This window comes from Rousettus aegyptiacus, unplaced genomic scaffold, assembly GCF_014176215.1.
Source record: "Rousettus aegyptiacus isolate mRouAeg1 unplaced genomic scaffold, mRouAeg1.p scaffold_m13_p_2, whole genome shotgun sequence".
In the NCBI taxonomy this organism is placed as follows: Eukaryota; Metazoa; Chordata; class Mammalia; order Chiroptera; family Pteropodidae; genus Rousettus; species Rousettus aegyptiacus.
In genome coordinates this window covers 126,363,942-126,383,789 of record NW_023416295.1, presented here as the reverse complement: position 1 = coordinate 126,383,789, position 19,848 = coordinate 126,363,942, and the positions used below count along the sequence as shown (strand labels likewise).

The following is a 19,848-nucleotide window of genomic DNA, read 5'->3' as shown; positions in this document are numbered from 1 at the left end:
AGACACAAAGAAGCCTAAAGTATAACTGATTCCACATGATTTCACATTAGAGAGATCACCCCATGCTCCACTTTGAAGTCTCATAAAATGTCTTAAAAGGAAAAGGGACTCTTTAACTTCATGTCAGGACATAGCTAAGGATGATGAAGTGAGAAACACTGGTCACACATAGGGTGGTATGATTGTGTTATCTGCAAGGAAAGCCGAATGCCTTAAAAATTAGTATCATTCCAGTATTTCTAGATAAGCAGTTCGGGGGCAGAAAACTGATTGGACTAGGGGCTAGGGGACTTGTTTTTAACTTAAGTTATGTGTTTGTTCGGGATGACTTAGAGTGGGGAAACACTTTACGCATATACACCAAGCCACTCTTGGGCGCAGCCCTAAAGCTAGGCTACATCATTTGCTGTCCTGCAGACCTGAGTACAAGATCTGGAGCAAAATAGGCCTTCTAAAGTACTTACGATTCGATTCTTCATGACTAAGAAGGTCATATAGGAAAGGGAGATGAAGGATGTGGAGTAGCAGGGCCCATGTCTTTTGAAGATTGGAGGGGACACGAGAGCAGAGAGACAGACCCTCTCCAACTCGTGCCTCAGATCTTCAGATGCAATAATAACTTCCAAATCCTATCACTCAGCAGCTGTTTTTGATAAAAATGGAGGCATCTCTTCCAACAGGCCTATCTCAAAACAATCAAGAACTGCTTAGATCCCTCTGTTTCCACTAGAGGTCCTCATGTATTCATTCCTTCACTTCAATCCCCACCGAAAATATGTATGTATGTGTGTGTGTACACACATACACAATGTATACAGAACATACACATACGCCTTCCAGTCAGAGGTCTCCCCTCCCCCTTTCTTCTACTACCAGGTGTAAGAGGGAAGATTCCAGGAACTCAGCCTTTGCTACTGTGCTCTACTTCAATGAAAGGCAGGAGGGGGTTAGATGGTGTTGGGGCGGAGCCAGGGAGCAGGATGCCTGGGTCCCCAGTTCCTACCAGTAGGTCCCTAGGCCTCTGTCTCTCTCCCTTGCTCTACCAGCTTCGCCATCCCCAGAGCCTTGACTCCAGAAGAGATTCCAGACAGGAGAAGCTGAAAGGATCTCCTTACACCCCTACTTTTGGTCAGGGCCTTCTATACCACCCACCAAGGCCAGCAGGTACAGTTGGGAGGATTAGGGCTTAAAGAAAGGGTGGACACAGACCAAAGTGCTCATTGTACCTAAACCTTCTCCCAGGAATTAGGAAAGTCTATGTCTTGAGAGAAGGAGGTGTCCTTAGACTTGAGAAAACAAGTCTGATACCTTTGGGGTCTGTTTTTTATGGAGGTGAGGACCCTGGAGGTAAGGGTGGGCAGATTCTCTCAAGTAGTATCAAGCAGTGTGGAGCCCTTGGGTGAGTGTGTGGAGGGGGTGAGATATTTGGATCTCAGGATGTGGAGTCTGGAACTCTTGGCTTGCTGTTGTGGAATCTCCTGAGTATGAATTTAGTTAATGGTGGATGGAAAGGAGTTAGAAAGGGAAGTCCCCACAGGATGGCAGCAATTAGGAGAGGATGAAACGTTAGCTGGGTGGGCAGCCGCCAAGCTGTCCCATCAGCGTCCACGCCTCCTATCTTAGCCTCCTAGATTTGGAATGAAGGGAGAGGCTGTATGATTGGAATGAAGAGAAAATGGAAACAGAGCTGGTCCCGGGAAGTAAAGAAGATGAGAAGCACAGGATGTGCAGAAAGTGGCATAGACCTGAGTCCTGGAGATATTTGGGGGAGAGAGGAATGAGGTTTGGGGAACTGGAAACAAGGGCCTCTCCAGATTGGCAGTTCCCAGAGTTGGGGGCGCCGGGCGCGGGCGCAAGCGGGCCGGCCGGGGTGGGGGTGGGGGCAGCTGTGTCGTCAGGAATGGGGCGGCCCCGCGGCTGTAGCGTCTGCCTGGCCCGTCCCCTCCAGCCTAGCTCTGGCTCCAGCTACTGCGCCGCGCTTCAGCTCCAACCGCGCGCCCTCCGCAGGCAAGGTAGAGACCCCGCGAGCCCCAAGCCGCCGCTCGCCCTACCCACCCCAGCAGGAGGGGCGGGGGCGGGGGCTGCGGGAGGGGACACCGCGAGGGCTAGGGTAGGGCTGCTGGGCCGAGAAGGAGGAAGCGTGACAGCTGGAGCGGGTAGCTATCAGGGTTTGCGCCAGGACCCAGGGGCAGCGGGGGCGCTGGGCCAGAACCTGGTAGGCAGCGTTCCAGCCAAACCTTACCTCTCCATCCCTCCTGCTTTCTCTGAGGGATGGTGAAGCTTGGCTCCCAGGGACCCATGTCCGAGGAAAGTCCATTTTGGAACCTCCACAGCATTGCACGGGTGGAGAAGGGTTCTCGTTTGGCCTCCTGATCCACAACTTCCCACCCCTATGCTTTCCACACCTGCCACTGAGAAGTTTTTGAAACTGCCTGGGTCTGAATCCTGCTTTTCACCTTTAAATGGGGGTCATGAGCTCTGCCGAGGAAGAAATGCAGATATTATTGGGCATCTCCTCAGCCTCTTAACGAATGAGCCCACATTCCCCCGCTGTGCCAATATGGGAACTTCCTCCTGTACCACGCAATGATGCCCCCACCCCCATGCAAAGAAACACCACCCTCTTAATCAAGCAACACTCCCATCTGTGAGGTTTGTGGAGGCTTAACGAATTTTGAGGCTTCAAGATAAATGTTTCCCTTTCAGGGGCCACTACCTAGTAGCAGGGATGGGCAGTGAAGAATAGACACTCCTTCAGTCCTGGGAAGGAAGAGGAGAATTCAGGCCCTGGTGTGGTTAAGGGATTCAGAAGTCCAGGTGAAAAGATCTGGGCCCTCAAAGAGGAGGCCTGCTTCTTGGGGTTCCTTGCTGGGTCAGCCTAAATGTTTTGGGGACATAGTTGATTCTTGAGTAATGGTAAATTTATGAGATTTGGAATGTGAACAATGAATGCTGAAATGAAAAAGGAAACCTTAAATGTTAGCACGATTTTAGAAATTATACTTATCTCGGCTACCAGCAATTTTACTATTTAATGTTTAAAATAAGATCTAGAAAACTAGAGACACTACGATTTAATGGAATGGACTAAAGACAGGATGTGTGAAGTCTGGGTGTGACTCTGAGAGAGTCGTACTCTCTGGGCCTCAGTTTCCTCCTCTGTAAAATGTGAGAGTTGGTGCCTCCCAGCTCTGAGGATGTTTTGGGACTCTCTGCCTCCAAGTCAACTTCTAATTTTCTCACCCCAAGTTGGAAGGGGCGGGCAGGGAAACCAGAGAAGGGAAGGGAAGGGTGAGTCACAAATAGCTGGCTGGCAGGCAGCAGACCTCACCCTCCCAGCCCTGGTAGTCGCCTGGGCTAGCCCAGGTTATAGCTTCAGGGTTCAGATGGAGAGGCAGAAAAACCTGGACTTGCTCCAGGTCTTTAAGATCCCAGGATCTTGTAGTTTGCTGCTTTTCAGCAACAAGGGCAGCTAAACTTGCAAGGAGAGAAGTCAAGACGACAATTGAAAAGAAAACATTCCAGGAGCCTTAATGTCCAAAGTCCCAGCCCAGGGTGTCCGAAACCCTGACAGTCTAGTTGCCAACCACTGCCTCACCCTCCCACAAGCAAAGTGCAGGATCCTGATACTGCATGTCTATGCTTGAGATATGATACAAGGTGGGAAGGTGTATAACTGAGCTTCACTGGTGCTGGGATTTCCTAGAATTTATGTTTTCCTGGATCAAAGACATCGTTTTGCCTAAGTTCCTAATGTGTTTTTCTAGGTACCAACCTTGCATAATTAATATAACAATAACAATAACAATAATAATATCTGCTAACATTTATGGAGTTGTTCTGTACCATGCAGTTGCTAAGCATGTTTCATGTATTATCTTATTTAATACCACATTGTGACTGGTTTATCTAGGTACCCATTTTTCTGATGAGGAAACAGTTTCAGGGAGATGAAATAACTCATCTAAGAGCTGGGATTTTAATTCATGCCTATCTTAGTCAAAAGTCCATTCTCTTGACCTTTACTGTATACTATGTTTAAGACCTTGGGGGTAGAAAGGGTCATTTTGAAAAGAAACAAGAGAGCATTATTATGTCCTGTTATCCCTTGTTTGCTCTTTCCCTGTTACTCTCTCTGTCCGAATCCACTTCCTAGAAACTTGGAGCCATCTAAGAATCCCCAGAGGTAATCAGATCAGCTAATTAAGCCATACAGGCCACATTAGCCATAAGACTATTACGTATTCATTAGCTCTGTTGGCAGTAGAGGTTGGAGTATAGTCACTGAAAAGGGATAAATGGATGGAGTCCTTTCTTCAGAGTATCAGTTGTTCCAGAACCCCTTTCTAAGTGTTCCCAGAGAGCCCCCAGAAGAGGGTTGGTATACTAAAGATGGGCAGCAAAGGAATCTCAAGAGCAGAGGCTGTAGAGAAGATTCTTGCACCATCAGAAAGGAAATTCTTATATGTCCTAACTGCCTCCTTGAGCCTCACCCAACAAGCCCTAAATAAGTGGGCAGAGAGGAAGCAGAAGGTTAGAGCCTTGGATAGAATACCACAAGTGCTTTTCAGCATCATTCATTTAAGGACTATTTATTTAGCACCAACTACATGTGCTCCAAATTGTCTCATATTCCCCTGACTGTCTAGCATCCCATTTAACCATATTTAGGTTAATATTCCCAAAATATGACCCCCTAACTTTACAGGACTATTTTTGTACAACCAATACGGAGCACCTACAACATGCTGGGCACTGTATTAGGTATTGGGGATACCGTGGTGAACAAGACCGACAAGTTCCTGCCCTTGTAGAACTTACATTTTGGGAAGAGAAGACAAACAGCAAACAAAGAAGAAAATTAATTAGCGAGATGACTTCCACTTGTGCTAAGTTCTGTGAAGGAAACAGAGGAGAGTGCTGTGCAAAGGAGAGAAGCTACTTTAGGACGGAATGATCAGGAAAGGTCTCTTAGAAGAGCTGACAATTCTGCTTTTCTGCCAAGAGTGGGGAAGGGTGTTCCAGGCAGACAAAATAGTAAGTCCCATGGCCCTGAGCAGAGAAGAACTTGTACTTGAGCAATAGAAAGAAGGGCAGTGAGACTAAAACGCAGTGTGTGAACACAAGAGTGGAACAAGAGAAGGACAGAGAGACAGGCAGGGGCCCTGCCACTCAGTTCTTGGGTTAGAGCTTTGGCTCCTCCATTTATCACCTGCCTTGGGAAGTCCCAACCTTTTTGAGTTCCAGTTTCTTCATCTCTAGAATGGCAATACCATTATAATTTCCAATTTCATAGGATTTGATTTTAATTGTTATTACAATAATAACTACCATTTCTCGTAGGCCTTCTATAATGCCATGCATTATAGTGGGCACTTTTCATACATTATTTGACTTAATACCACAACTATGAAAGATAGGTATTGTTCTCCCCATTTTACAGATGTTATTTGCCTAAGTCACACAGTGGTATCACAGCTAAGAATGGAACCCAGATGTGACTAACTCTAGTTCTATTTGACTCCAAAACAGTACCATACTATACTAGTGTGAGATATTATTGTTATTGCTGTTGTTGAATCCTCAAGACAAGTTCTCTGCTACTCTGTCCCTGAACTAGCGGTCAGCACGATCCACGTGATGGTTCCTCCTCGGTCTCAGGGTCCCATAGCTGAAAGTTGGGGCTCCCTAATCTAGCAGGGTAGAAGGAAGACCGCAGAATTCAAGATTCCCGCACTTAGCTTAACCCTCCTAGAACTGGGAAGCCAGGCAGATGCTTAATCTTCTTCCCCTACCTGCGCCCAATCTCGCGCGCCTGGATTCCCGCCCTTCCCCAGTCGAGCTCCGCGGGGACGCAGGCGAGGCAGGGCTGGGGCTGGGGACCCGGCCAGGGCTGGTTCTGTGTCGCGCGTCAGAAGCGCTAGAGGTCGTTGCGGGGCGTGGGTGGCTCGGGGAGTGGGTGGCGAAGCGGGGCTGGGGACCGAGGCTGTAGGCGGAGCAAGATGGGGTCCAGCCGGAGCAAGATGGGGTCGTGGCTGTGGAGGCGTGCTGGCAACGCAGTGAGAACCACCCGGAGGGCCGGGACTGCGGGATCCGTGATGGGAAAGAGCACAGAGATTGGAGGTGGCGGGAGGAAAGGTAGAAGCAGGCAAGAGACACACTCACGGAGACAAACACACTGGGAAAGCCCCGGGGGGGGGGGGGGCGGGTAGTCAGATGAATTCAGACAGATTGAGAGTGAAATCAGAGAGCTGGCCAAGGATCCAGAAATGAAGGAGAGAACATGATGAGTCAGAGAAACAGAGACAGGACAGATACTGCCAGGGAGAGAGAGAGAGAGAGAGAGAGAGAGAGAGAGAGAGAGAGAGAGAGAGAGAGAGACATATGGAGAGGAACACAGGGAAAGGAAGAGACTAAGAAAAAGATTCAGAGACAAGGAAAGAACAGAGATAATGTTGGGAGTGGAGAATTAACTGAGTAGACAGAACCAAAGGGACTCTGCTGGCTTTTTCCGCCACATGCTGTTGTCATCTTCCTCCAGACCTACCGTTGGAGGCCGAGGTCCAGGCACCAAAAGTACTACTACCAAGCTGCCTTTGTGGCCTTCCTTAAGAAAAAAAGAAAGATGGCCAAGGAAAGGGGCCTAATAAGCCCCAGTGATTTTGCCCAGCTGCAAAAATACATGGAATGTGAGTCTTCCTCTCAGTCCTTCAGTTCTAGATACCTTACCCAAGAGAATCCCTCCTCTTCCTTCTCATCCCTGCCTCATCCTCCCCCAGTTTCCCCAATGGCCTTGAACCAGTCAGCTCCTAAGACATGCCTATGACTGAGAAAGGAGAGGGAGATGGGGAGATGCCTGGGGTCTCAGCTCGCCATCCACCTTCTTTGAACCTTGACTACCTGCTTTAAGTCTCAGAGAAGAAAGTAAAGAGGGGTACCACTTTGGAGTCTCTGAAATGTTTTTCTCCGTGTATGTCAGAATTTCTTCTTTTTTTTCATCTCACTTGAATCTTCCTGTTGGCTGTCTGGGTGGGACTCTGGCTGGAGGCGGAGAGAGCTGAACCAGATTAATGCTCTTTCACTCTCTTCACACCTTAGACTCCACCAAGAAGGTCAGTGATGTTCTAAAGCTCTTTGAGGATGGTGAAATGGCTGAATATCTCCAAGGAGATGTGAGTGGCAGCTGGGAAACCCTCTCCTTGACCAACTCCTCCCATGTTTGTATTTGCCACTCCTTTGGGATCCCCAAATTCCCGGGATTATTCTGGGCCCACTCCTTCCTCTCCTCCCTTAAGACACCCCAGTGTCCACCGTTACTGCAGCTATTGCTTTAGGACAAAGCAAGAGAGTCTATAAATTCAGGACTCAGCCCAAGAAACCATACTCCTGCCTTGGATGCGTCCCAGCTCTGCACTTATTGTCTCCGTCCCCACTACTCCTAATTTTTCAATCCTCAACTCCCATCCTGCAGACTCCCCCATGGTAATGCTTGCTCTCATCATAGGCCATTGGGTATGAGGGATTCCAGCAATTCCTGAAAATCTATCTGGAAGTGGATGATGTTCCCAGTCGCCTAAGCCTGGCACTGTTTCAATCCTTCCAGACTGGTTACTCTTTAGAAAAGACTGTGAAAGAAGGTATGATCATGTAGGTGGGACCAGGCTGGGCTTCCAGAAGAAAAGGCAAATTAGTGTAGTTTTGGGAGTAAGAGTTGAATTGAGTCACATTTTGGGGACAGGGCTGGAGGCAAGAGGTGGAGGTTGGCCAGGCTGGTCTAGGAGCTAGAGGGAGGAAAGAATTGGAACAAACAAGGAAAAGAGAAGAACCAGAGTGGAGGGCACCCCAACCTCAGCTCTGCTGTACTTTTTGTCACCAGATGTGGTATGTCTCAGTGATGTCTCCTGCTACTTTTCTCTTCTGGAGGGTGGTCGGCCAGAAGACAAGCTAGAATGTGAGTTGCCATTCTGGACTAGGAGAGGGGAGGAAAGGTGAAAGGAGAGAAGGTGTTCCCCAGCCTTCCTTCCCTCATTTGTTCAGGATTCCTAAAGGCTAACAGGGCCAGACAAAGGTGGGGCCAGAGAATAGACCCATTTCTTCTGTTCCCACAGACTCCTTATACCTAATGCCATCCCCCATAGTCACTCCAGTTCCCATGTCTTATACATTTCCATGTGGGTGGCCTGAGGTGTTCTTGGAATGTGAAAGGTGTGTACTGTCTCCCCTATCAGGTTCACCAAGGGTGGAATCCAGGCCTGTTTCCCCTCCATTTTTGTCTTCTTTCTCAGTCCCAGCCCCAAACTCTGGCCTCTTCATCTAAAAGGTTTCTCCCTATCTCTTTGTTTCCCCTGTATTATGTAATGAATTCTTTGGATATCCCTCACAAACTGACCCTGGCCCCCTTAAAACACCCCACAGTCACCTTCAAGCTGTACGACATGGACAGAAATGGGATCCTGGACAGCTCAGTGAGTTGGGGACCTGTATGCTGCGCAAGGGAGTGTCCATTTGTAGAGGAAGCTAGAGGGAGAAGTTGAGTCCTGTAGGACTAAATTTGGGAGTAGGTCCCAAGCTCTTGACTCCTAAAAGAGGTGGCCAAAGACATGAATTGGGGGCCCCCTTGCAAACATATGAAAACATTTAGACATTCATTTACTTGGCAGAGGCACCCGAGAATGAGAGGTGGGTCTGGGGGTGGAGCCCAAGAACCCTGATTTCTAAAGAATGTTTTGGATGGTGGTAGTGAGGTGGGATATGGCTGTGACTCTTACCCTCTTGGCCCCCAGGAAGTGGATAAAATCATCATACAGATGATGCGAGTGGCTGAATACCTGGATTGGGATGTGTCTGAGTTGAGGCCGGTAAGGCATTTCTTCCTTCCTGTCCCTTCTTGTACTTTCTCCTTGGTGAGTTCTGCATCTACTTTACCCCATCTCTGACAGACAGCCTAGTCCCCTTGGCTAAGATGGCTGGGCTGGGGTCCATGGAGAGGTGTCAGATCTGAGGGGCCATTCACCCCAAAAGTCCCCCCCCCCACCTTCTCTGCTCAGATTCTTCAAGAGATGATGAAAGAGATTGACTATGATGGCAGTGGCTCTGTCTCCCTAGCTGAGTGGCTCCGGGCTGGAGCCACTACTGTGCCACTGCTAGTGCTGCTGGGTCTGGAGATGGTGAGTAGGAGAGACTTGTGAGGATGGGAAAAACAGCTGCTTTGGGTTGTGCTTGCTAGAGGCTGGCCCTCTAAGGACTTAGACACTCCCTAGCATCTGTTGTGCCCTCCCAGACCCTGAAGGACAATGGGCAGCACATGTGGAGACCCAAGAGGTTCCCCCGACCAGTCTACTGCAACATGTGCGAGTCGAGCATTGGTCTTGGCAAGCAGGGGCTGTGCTGTAACCGTGAGTGATGGGGCCTGGGAGTGTGGGAGCAGAGGGGCAGCTCAGCAATCTGTGGGAGCATGGCTCTCTGAACTTAGGGAGACCTGGGTTTGAATCCTGGGCTCTGTCGCTGACTAGTTATGTGACCTAGTAAAACGTCAGTTTACTCAACTGACAATGAGGTCATTGGGAACATTCAATAAGTTGATGTAAGAAAAGTGCTTCACCCAATGCATGTACCTACTATTAAATCTGCAATAAAAATTAGCTGTTGTAGTAGTAGTAGTTGTAGTAGTAGTAGTAGTAGTAGTAGTAGTAGTAGTTGTTGTTATCATCTAGGCTTCCTTTTTTTATGATCCAACTAGTTATTGGCAAATGGATGGAGTAGGGGTAGGTATGCAGTAGCAACTACTCTTTTAGGGGGAAGAGTGAAAAAAAAGGCATAGGTCTTAGAGGTGAGCCCCCACCCCAAATTTTAATTCCCTACCACACCCTCACAGCAAAGGGTTATACGTCTTGTTTTAGTGAGTAATCCACCTCGTCCCCAGGTAAGGAGGAAATAGGGGGAGGGGCTACAGCTAAGGCTCTGACCTTCCCGCTCTGACCTTCCCTCTTGCGCAGTCTGTAAGTACACCGTTCACGACCAGTGTGCCATGAAGGCCCTGCCTTGTGAAGTCAGCACCTATGCCAAGTCTCGGAAGGACATCGGCGTGAGTGATCTTAAGTCCGCCCCATCACCACCCACATCCTGGCCCTGACCCTTGGCCCATCGCAGCCCTCAGCCCTTCTCCAGTCGTTGTTCAGAACCTCTCAGACAAGGGATTGCCTTTCTCCCCAAGGTCCAATCACATGTGTGGGTGCGAGGAGGCTGTGTGTCTGGGCGATGTGACCGCTGTCAGAAAAAGATCCGGATCTATCACGGTCTAGTCGGGCTGCACTGTGTGTGGTGCCACCTAGAGGTGAGTTCGGGAGCAATTTCTCCAGCCTATGCCTTAGGGCCCCTCCTTAAGCTTCCCTCTCTCCCCCACTAGTCTCCTCGCCTGGCGCATATGTCTTACGCTCCCAGCCACCTCTTTTAGTACCAGACCCCAAGATTGAGAGGTGATGGGAGGGGAGGACCTCCACGGTCTCTCCATGCCCACCTTGTCTTTCAGATCCACGATGACTGCCTGCAAGCCTTGGGCCATGAGTGTGACTGCGGGCTGCTCCGGGATCACATCCTGCCCCCATCTTCCATCTATCCCAGCGTCCTGGTGAGACCTGTGGGCAGCAGCTGGGAGGAGGCAGGAGTGCTGCTCCAATTAAAAAACACACATATGTACAGTGCCATTTAGAGCGGAGAGCCTATACTTTTAGAATTCAAGTCAGACTCTGATCTGTTTAAGGATTCACACATAATCCGCTTTTCCTTTCTTCTGCTTTTCTCCCTTCTTAGGCCTCTGGACAAGAGCATAAAAGTAGCAAAACAAGCCAGAAGAACACAGATGATTTAAATTTGAACACCTTTGAGGCTCTGCGGGTACAGGGCTAAGAGGCTTGGGAGTCATGGTGGGAGCTGGTTTTCCTTTGCTGGAGCCCTCTTGGAGAGAATGAAGTGGGAAACCTGCTCGGCGGGGGAGAAAGAGGGTCATGATAGCCTTCTGCCCCTGTCTCCAGAGCCTATATTAACTCTAACAAAAGCTTATGTTCCTCATCCGTGTTTTTTTTCCCCATGCAGATTGACCCTGTTGCTCACACTCACCCACTTCTGGTCTTTGTCAACCCTAAGAGTGGTGGGAAGCAGGGGGAGAGGTGAGGAGAGATATACTTTGTCTTCTAGGATTAAGGGGGAGGATTGACAGAGTTTGAGAATCTGTGTATATGGAGGAGACATACTTTGAGGAGGACATCAGGAGAATGGGGTACAGTCTCTCCCTTCCCTACCACGAGCCTTTCTATTTCCGTCACACAGGGTGTTTTGGAAATTCCAGTATCTACTAAACCCTCGACAAGTGTTCAACCTCCTAAAGGATGGTCCTGAGCCAGGGTGAGTGTAGGTTGGGGGCTGTATCACAGTGTGTGTGTGTTTGCCTCTGTGTATGTTGGGAGAGAGCAGCAAAGAGTGCATGTTTTGGGGGGGGTGGTTAGGGGACCCCAAGAAACTAGAATTCAGAATGCTGCTTTTACTAGGGTCACTGGGTATCCCCACCTCGGAGTGTCCTGGCTCATTTTTATTCTGTTCTCAAAAGATGGAGGTACCACTTTCTCTCTAACCATTGAGCAGTGGCTATAACTTTCCCCATTGCAATTTTCCTCTGACCTTATTAGAAAAAAAGTCTTTTGATGAAGGGGAAGGGTGCCATAAGAATGTGCAGATGAGAAGTAATCTGCCTGTCCAGGAGTTGGGTAGCTTGGTCCTTTTATCCTTTCTTGTCTTCTCTCTCACCTTTTGTCTCAGGCTTAGATTCTTCAGAGAAGTTCCTGATTACCGGATTTTGGTGTGTGGTGGAGATGGCACAGTAGGCTGGATCCTAGAGACCATCGGTCAGTGCAGGGTGAGGCTGAGGGCAGGGCATTGGGGCAGTGGCCTTCCAGAGCTAACTCCCTCTCTCCATCTCCTCACCTGCTCCTCCTAGACAAAGCGAACTTGCCTTTTGTGCCTCCAGTTGCTGTGTTGCCCCTGGGCACTGGAAATGATCTAGCTCGTTGCCTAAGATGGGGAGGAGGTAAGCGATTAGAAATTGTTTTCCTGAGGGATAGGTAGAGCTGCATAGGAAGGGAAAGGCACACCTAGAAGGTATCTAGATATCTGGTTCACAAAGAGGATCAGGGAAGAAGAGGCACCGAAGGGTGGATACCAAATTGGATTGTCCCAGAGGAAGAAAGCTTTAGAAGAAACAAGGACCACAGTCTGAACCTAAAAGGGTTAAGGGTGACGGTCCTCTTCCCTATAAACCTAAAAATATCCTTCTATTTCTCTCAACCAATTCTTAGGGCTCAGAGCATCAAGGAGTATGGGGAATAAGGAAGGTTGTGTAAGTGCTAAGGCAGATGCTAAGTGATGGAGCTAGCAGGGAGCTTCATTCATTCATTCTACCAGTTAATCAGGGATCATTCATTCATTCTTCATAATTTCTTCCCAAGTCTATTGCAACAGTCTCCTAACTGCACTCGCATTTCTAGTCTCCTGCTTCCTTAAAAGAGAAAACATTCAGAGGATGGTGTTATAAAGATCACTGTCGGGCAGGTTGGAGTTTGAAGTGTCTTGGAGTTGAGGCTGTTGGATTCAAAGTCCACCTCTTATACCTCACAGGAGATTATAGAATAGGGGTCTGCTAAGGAGAGCGAAAAACATTTTAGGTGGAAGAAGTTGTGTTAAAACCAGAGGAGGAGCCACCAAACAACCTGTGGTGCATTCAGGAAAGTGTGAGTCATTCATTGTGACTGGGACATAGGGTGCAAGGTGGGGAATGAGAAGAGAGAGGACTGAGCCAAGCAGATTGTGGAGGGTCATGCATGCTGTGCTGGGGAGTTTTTAACTTTATCCTGCCAGAGATGGAAAGGTGAAAGCCCACAGAAATTATTTGTATTGTTTGCCTTGCAGTGTTTTAATTTTTTGACTTTCGTTATTTCTGAGAAGCGAGTCATGTAGTCTTCAATTCACCGCAATTCCTTGGGTTCCTTGCTGTTATTCACTCATTCACTTTACCTTTCTGACCACTGAAGTCTTTGAATGTGCAATCCCTGAACCATGGGAAACTCTTAAACTCATGGAAGATGTAACTAAAATATATATCCATTTTTTCTTTTAGTTACATATATATAATATTATACAGTATATATAGTAAAATTACTCTCTCCATATATAAAATATTATTCCAGGAAGTAGACATGTCTCTAAGTACATATTATAATTTAACCTTTGTATGTAAACATATGACCAATTTTTTTGGCCAGTTTTTAAAAACTCAACATCTGACTTTGTTTTCATTTACAGTATTAGACACTTTGAAATCATGTGTTTTGAGTCTTTACTGTGTTCTGCAAAAGAGACTCTCATAGCAATTTCTGCTGATGCAACCCAAATCATGAAAATAATGATATAAATACAGTGCTAATGAAAATTTGCATTGATATTGAAGAGATGTGAAGAGGGGGAGATGGAAGGAATATGCTATGGGAGCTCTGTGGAGGATAGGTTGGAGGAAGGAGACAGGATAAGAAAGTACCTGTACTGCAATAATCTAGTCAAGAGATAATGAACACAAAAGCAAAGGTCGCAGCAGTGGTTTATGATATGGAAGCCACATACTTGGTAACTAATGGGTTGTGGAGGAGGATGAGGTGAAGACAAGTCTAGGATATTTTCTGGGTTAGTAGGCTGAGCAGATGGAGGTACCATTTATTAAGATAGGGAATGCAAGAGGAGGACCATTTTAAGGAAGAAAGATAGATTTTGTTTTGGATATATTGAGTTGATGTGTCAGTGGAGTACCCAGATAGAGAAGTGTGGTAGGTGGTTAGAAGTCAACGTTAGGAATTTAGGAGAGAAATTAGGACTGTAGATACATGTTCAAGAACCATCTGCTTCTAGAAAGTAATTGACATCCTGAGAATAGATAAGTTACCCAGGGAAAGAGGTAAAAAGCAAAGGTGGACAAGGATAGCAAGATCCTGGTAAACACCGTATTTAAGGGTTGAGCAGAGGAAAATGAATTATTAAAGGAGTCTGTATTAGTGTCCTATTTCTGCTATAACAAGTCACCACAAACAGTGACTTAAAACAACACAAATTTATGATCTTGCAGTTCTGGAAGTCCAAAAACAGGTCCCTCAGCACTAAAGTCAAGGTGTTGGTAGGGCTGTTTTTTTTTCTAAAGGCTCTAGGGGAGAATCACTTTCATTGCCATTTCCATTTTCTAGAGGCTGCCTGCATGCCTTGGCTCTGGGACCCCTTCCAACTAGCAATATTATCACTCTAACCCTGCTTCCATTGTCACATCTTCCATGATTTTTTTCTCTTGCCTTCTCCTTTCACTTATAAAAACTCCTGTTATTGTATTGGGCCCACCCAGATAATCTAGGGTAATCTCCTCATTTAAAAATCATCACAGCTGCAAAATCTCTTTTGCCATGTAAGGCAACATAGTCACAGATTCTGGAGATTAGGATGCGGACATCTTTGACAGGCCATTATTCTGCCTACCACAGAGACTAAGAAGGAACAGAGAGGGTCCTCTGTAACTTAGAGAGTGGTATTTTAGAAACCAATATAGGAGTTTCATGAGTTAAAATGAGAACTAAAAATATGCTATCGGTTTTGGCAGGAATCATTGACAGCCTTTGCCCAAAGAGTTTCAGAAGGATGGTATAGTGAAAAGCTAATTATAATGGGCCGGACTATCAGTGGAATGTGAGAAGTATAGATTGTTTTTTGTAATTTTTTTTCCCTAATTACAAAAATAATACATGCTTGTGGTAAAAAAAAAAAAAAAAAAAAAAAAAAAATCAGACATTTCAGACATACATGACAAAGAAGGGAAAGTTCCTTGTAATTTAATCCCTAAGGTTTTGGAGTCTATTTCTTCATAGTTTTCTTTCTAGACACATAGTAATATGTATTTAAACAATGAGGTCATTTTGTAGATTTTTTCTTCTTTTTTAAAACGAAATAGCTCATCTTAGTTATAATCATATTTCAATATAGTCAGGTTTGCCTCACTCTTCTTATTACTGAATAGCATCCCTTTGTGTGAATATGTCATAATTTATTTACCCAGTTCCCTATAGGCATTTGGGGAGCATTCAGTTTTTTGTTACAAATCATGCTGTAGTGAACACCCTTGCATGTTTATCTCTGCACCCAGATGTGAGAATTTCTCTAGAAGAAATTTCTAGAAGTGGAATTTCTGGCTCAAAGAGTATGAACATTTTACATTTGTTTAGTTTTGAAAATACACAAATAATACATTAGTACATTTTCACCAAAAAATTTTAAAGTTAAATGTGTAAGTCATCACATTCAAGTTTCCTCTTCCCTGCCTCTCACGAAATTCCACATACATCCTAGAGACAACTACTGTTTCCTATTTGCATTCATTTTTCTGTTTTTATGTGCGCACATACATACTCACACAACTTTTTTTAAAAAAATATTTATTATTATTATACCTACAGCACCTGGTTTTCCTAGGTGGTCTCCTACCTAAGTACTAACCAGGCCAGACCCTGTTTAGCTTCCAAGATCAGACATGGGGCTTGCTCAGGGTGGCATCACCATAGACGATGGAACTTGGCTCCACTGGGGTGTGAAGCCAGGACCTTCTACGTATAAAGCAGATGTGCTAACCACTACACTGTGGAACCATATCCACATAGACAACTTTTAAACAAATATAAATGGGATCATACTCCTCAGATTGTTCTGGTTTTTCTTTTTTAATTGAATAATGTGTCTTGGAGATTTTTCCATGTTAGTACATATAGCGTTTGTTCTGTAATCAATCGCGGCACATTATTTCATGGCATGGATTTGCCATAATTTATATAACCTTCCCCTACTGATGGGCATTTAGATTATTTCAAGTTTTTTTGCTGTTTTAGAAAGTACTTCAGCAAATTTTCTTGCATATCCATCTCTGTGCACATGTGTGTTAGTTTCTGTAGGCGAAATTCCTGAAAGTGAAATTGCTGTGTCAAAGGATATGTCTTGATAAAATTTGGTAACATTTCAATAAAAATTGCTAAATTGCCTTCCAAAAATAAAATACCAGTTTATGCTCCAACTAACAGCAAGTGAGAGTGCCAGTTTATTCATAATCCCTTTAACACTTGGTTTTCTCAATCTCTTCATATTGTGTCAATTTGATAGACAAGAAAAAGTTACTAATTGTTTTAATTTCCAATTCTTTTAATTATTAATAGTACTGAGCATCTTTAATATGCATATTGGCCATTCATATTTCTTCTGTGATTGGTTTGTTTCTGTTATTTGCCCATTTTTCTATTGACTTATAAAAATAGTGATTGGTGAGCTTTTTTTGAATGCTGGGGAAGTTAATCTATTTTATGTGCTGCAGATATTTTTTCCCAGTTTGTATTTTGTATTTTTTTAGATATGTGTTTATTTAACCATACAAAAGTTTTAAATTTTAATATAATTGTGTCGATCAGTTTTTTTCCTTTTTTGGCTCCTAGTTTTACATTATGCTTTAGAAAGGCCAATCAAAGATTATTAAAACATTTATTCATCTTTTCTTCTAGTAAAAATTCTGCTCCATTTTTTTACATTTAAGTTCTTTGATCCATCTTGAATTTTTTTTAAATTTATTACATTTGTTGGGGGTGACATTGGTTTATAAGATTATGTAAGTTTCAAGTGTATAATGCAATTCGATAATATATCATCTGTATATTACATTGTTTATCACCCAAAGTCAAGTCTCCCTCTATCACCATATATTTGACCCCTTTTACCCTCTTCATCCTTCTCCCATCCCTCTCCACCTTGAATTTATTTTGGTATAAGGAGTGACTTCTACACTGAGCACCATTTATTGAATAATCTATCTTACCCACTTATTTGAAATGTCACCATATACTAAATTCTCATTTATATTTGAGTCTATTTCTGGGCACTCTATTATTTGAATACTGTTGAACTTTTTTCTATTCACTGTGTCAGTATCACACCATTTAAGACACTATTGCTCTATACTGTGTGTGATCCGGTAAAATGAGAGGAGAAAGTGTCAGGAGACATAGATAGTGGGGAGAGATAGATAGATAGATAGATAGATACAGATTATCCCTATTCATCACTCATTTTTTAAAACTTTCCTGGCCATTTTCTTTAATCTTCCAGATGAACTTTGGCATTATTGTTAGATGCATACATACATTGGGAACAATCATCCTTCATGACAGTGTGGAGAAAAGGGCCAGCAGGGTCCATGGGAGCCATTACTGAGCACCCCGCCTTTTCACTGGCAAGGGCTGGGGGAGTCTGAAGAATTGGGGCAGAGGATCCCTGGGAATTTGTGGAACTGAGTTAACCTGTCTTTTCCCCCATCCCTAGGATATGAGGGACAGAATTTGGGGAAGATTCTCAAGGACTTAGAGACAAGTAAAGTGGTACATATGGATCGATGGTCTGTGGAGGTGATACCCCAACAAACTGAAGAAAAGAGTGACCCAGTCCCCTTTCAAATCATCAATAACTACTTCTCCATTGGTGTGGTCAGTGGAGTGGGGCATGGGGGAAGGGTGGAAGTGGGGTTAAGCAGGCAGAGGCTGGAGGAGAGCAGACTGAGAAGGTAGAGGTTAAGAGAGCTGTGACACAGGGAAATTGGGGATGGGGTACAGTGGTGTGAGTTGCAAGAAAAGAATATGGGACATACTGCTTCCAAATGGAGGAGAAATTAAGTTCTGTGCTGAGAAAAGGCAGGCCTCTGATCTTACATGCCTGAACTTCCCAGGATGCCTCTATTGCTCACCGATTCCACATCATGCGAGAGAAGTGTCCCGAGAAGTTCAACAGCAGGTGAGAGAAAGTGGGGTTGGGGTGGGCATACACAGTGGCAAGAACCGGGTTGTGGCCAAGTATGACAAGAGCCCTTGATCAGTGACACCTCTAAGAAACCCATTGACCCAAAGCTACCCTGTTCCACATGGGTCTGGAGTCAGGAGGTTAATGTTCTTTTCTGTTACTTGGCCTACCCCTACCAGCACTGTGTAACTTATCCCCACTCCCCCCCCTCCCCCAACTCTACCACTGGGCCTTGTGTTGGGGCTGACACAGAATGAAGAACAAACTATGGTATTTCGAATTTGCCACATCTGAATCCATCTTCTCAACGTGCAAAAAGCTGGAGGAGTCTTTGACAGTCGAGGTAGGTAGGATAAGACCTCATTCTACATCTTTTCAGCTTTTTATATCTTAGTTCCTCCCTTCACAGGCGCCCTCAAGAACTTCCCATATTCTTGAACCTCTGCTTTAATCTGCCAGCTCTCCAATTCTGATTTCCTAAGTTCTCAAGATATACCAGTCCCTATTTCCTTTCATCCCTTGCAAAACTCCAAATTCTGATCTTCCCAGTTTGTCATCTGGTGGAGGGAAGAGTCACATCCTTGATTATACCATGAGGTAAGGATCTGTTTTCTCTTTCCTTCAGATCTGTGGGAAACCACTGAATCTGAGCGACTTGTCTTTGGAAGGCATTGCAGTGCTGAACATCCCTAGCACACATGGAGGCTCCAACCTCTGGGGCGATACCAAGAGGTCCCATGGGGACATCCATGGGATCAACCAGGCCTTAGGTGCTACAGCTAAAGTCATCACCGACCCTGACATCTTGAAAACCAGTGTACCGGGTGAGACGAGCAGCCCTGAGAGCTGAGGACAGGAAAAAGGGGAAGGTGTGACTCTCTTTGGAGGCATCCTGCTTCTGCAAAACCTATCTTGCCACTTTCCATCCCCAGACCTAAGCGACAAGCGGCTGGAAGTAGTAGGGCTGGAGGGTGCGATTGAGATGGGCCAGATCTATACCAAGCTCAAGAGTGCTGGACATCGGCTGGCCAAGTGCTCTGAGATCACATTCCAGTAAGGAAAACTCTGGCTAGGGGCTCTATGGGAAGGAGTGGGGCCAGGAGCACCAGGGTCGTGGGAATAGCTGCTGTACTAGATCTTCCTCAGTACCAAAGGCTGTCAAAACCAACTTCAGAAACAGAGTTTTGGCATTGGTTGGTAAAGAAATCTCCACCAATCTGCTTTGGCCTCCCACAGCACCACAAAAACCCTTCCCATGCAAATTGACGGAGAACCCTGGATGCAGACACCCTGTACAGTGAGTATTGCCTGTGCCTGGTGAAAGCTGAACCCTTAGGCTCCATGGATCCTAAATCTCCATTCTATAGCTTCTTTACTTCCTCCCAATGCCTAAAGTACCCCTGTGCACCATTTATCTCATATCCTGATTTCTCAGCCCTTTGCCTTCCTTCCATGGCCTTTCTAGGACACCAGCAACCCACCCCAAAACCCACAAATCTTCCCCCAGTTCGCTGCTGCTCCATCCCTACAGTACCAGGTCCTGCCTCTGAACATGGCTCCTTTTCTTCCAGATCAAGATCACCCACAGGAACCAGATGCCCATGCTCATGGGCCCACCTCCACGCTCCTCCAATTTCTTTGGTTTCTTGTGCTGAGAAGGACACCTCAACCTCAAAGCCAGCCTTGAACCCACTTCCCTGGACTGTACTCCTTGGACTGTACTCTGTATACTGCTGCCACACCCTTCTGCAGCTCAAGGGAGTGTTCCTTCATCCTCACAGTATTTATTATCCTGCACCACCTCCACTAGTCCCCATGCGCGCACGCGCGCGTGCACACACACACACACAGATGCGCACACACAAACACACACCACAAACACATACATTGAAAGTGCCTCATCTGAATAAAATGACTTTTTTTTTCCCCTCCTGGGATATCTGTTAA

The 19,848-nt window shown here is 45.7% G+C and overlaps 2 protein-coding genes across 7 annotated transcripts in view; one reads left to right on the top strand and one right to left on the bottom strand.

The window, feature by feature from the left end:
- PYM1 (PYM homolog 1, exon junction complex associated factor) overlaps positions 1–2,382 on the bottom strand; it is a 19,353-nt gene extending 16,971 nt beyond the window's left edge. Inside the window, exon 1 of the mRNA XM_016165780.2 lies at positions 2,243–2,382. Within this exon, the coding sequence (XP_016021266.2) occupies positions 2,243–2,336 (94 nt within the window). The 5' untranslated portion in view covers positions 2,337–2,382. The remainder of the gene's footprint in view (positions 1–2,242) is intronic.
- Positions 975–19,848, top strand: DGKA (diacylglycerol kinase alpha). 6 transcript variants are annotated; one of them, XM_036236532.1, is made up of 24 exons: positions 975–1,164; positions 6,542–6,689; positions 7,099–7,172; positions 7,505–7,637; positions 7,877–7,951; positions 8,416–8,465; positions 8,784–8,858; positions 9,048–9,167; positions 9,281–9,395; positions 9,996–10,084; positions 10,214–10,333; positions 10,529–10,627; positions 10,810–10,893; positions 11,092–11,165; positions 11,326–11,400; positions 11,812–11,897; positions 11,990–12,079; positions 17,431–17,591; positions 17,831–17,895; positions 18,154–18,244; positions 18,527–18,725; positions 18,834–18,954; positions 19,138–19,198; positions 19,473–19,848. In XM_036236532.1, the coding sequence occupies exons 2-24, from the start codon at positions 6,626–6,628 to the stop codon at positions 19,554–19,556; spliced, it is 2,205 nt and encodes a 734-aa protein (XP_036092425.1). In that variant the 5' UTR covers positions 975–1,164; positions 6,542–6,625; the 3' UTR covers positions 19,557–19,848. The 6 variants fall into 6 exon arrangements, with proteins under 6 accessions (XP_036092425.1, XP_036092427.1, XP_036092426.1 ...); XM_036236533.1 differs by lacking the exon at positions 975–1,164 and adding an exon at positions 1,901–2,012; XM_036236531.1 differs by lacking the exon at positions 975–1,164 and adding an exon at positions 2,548–2,796.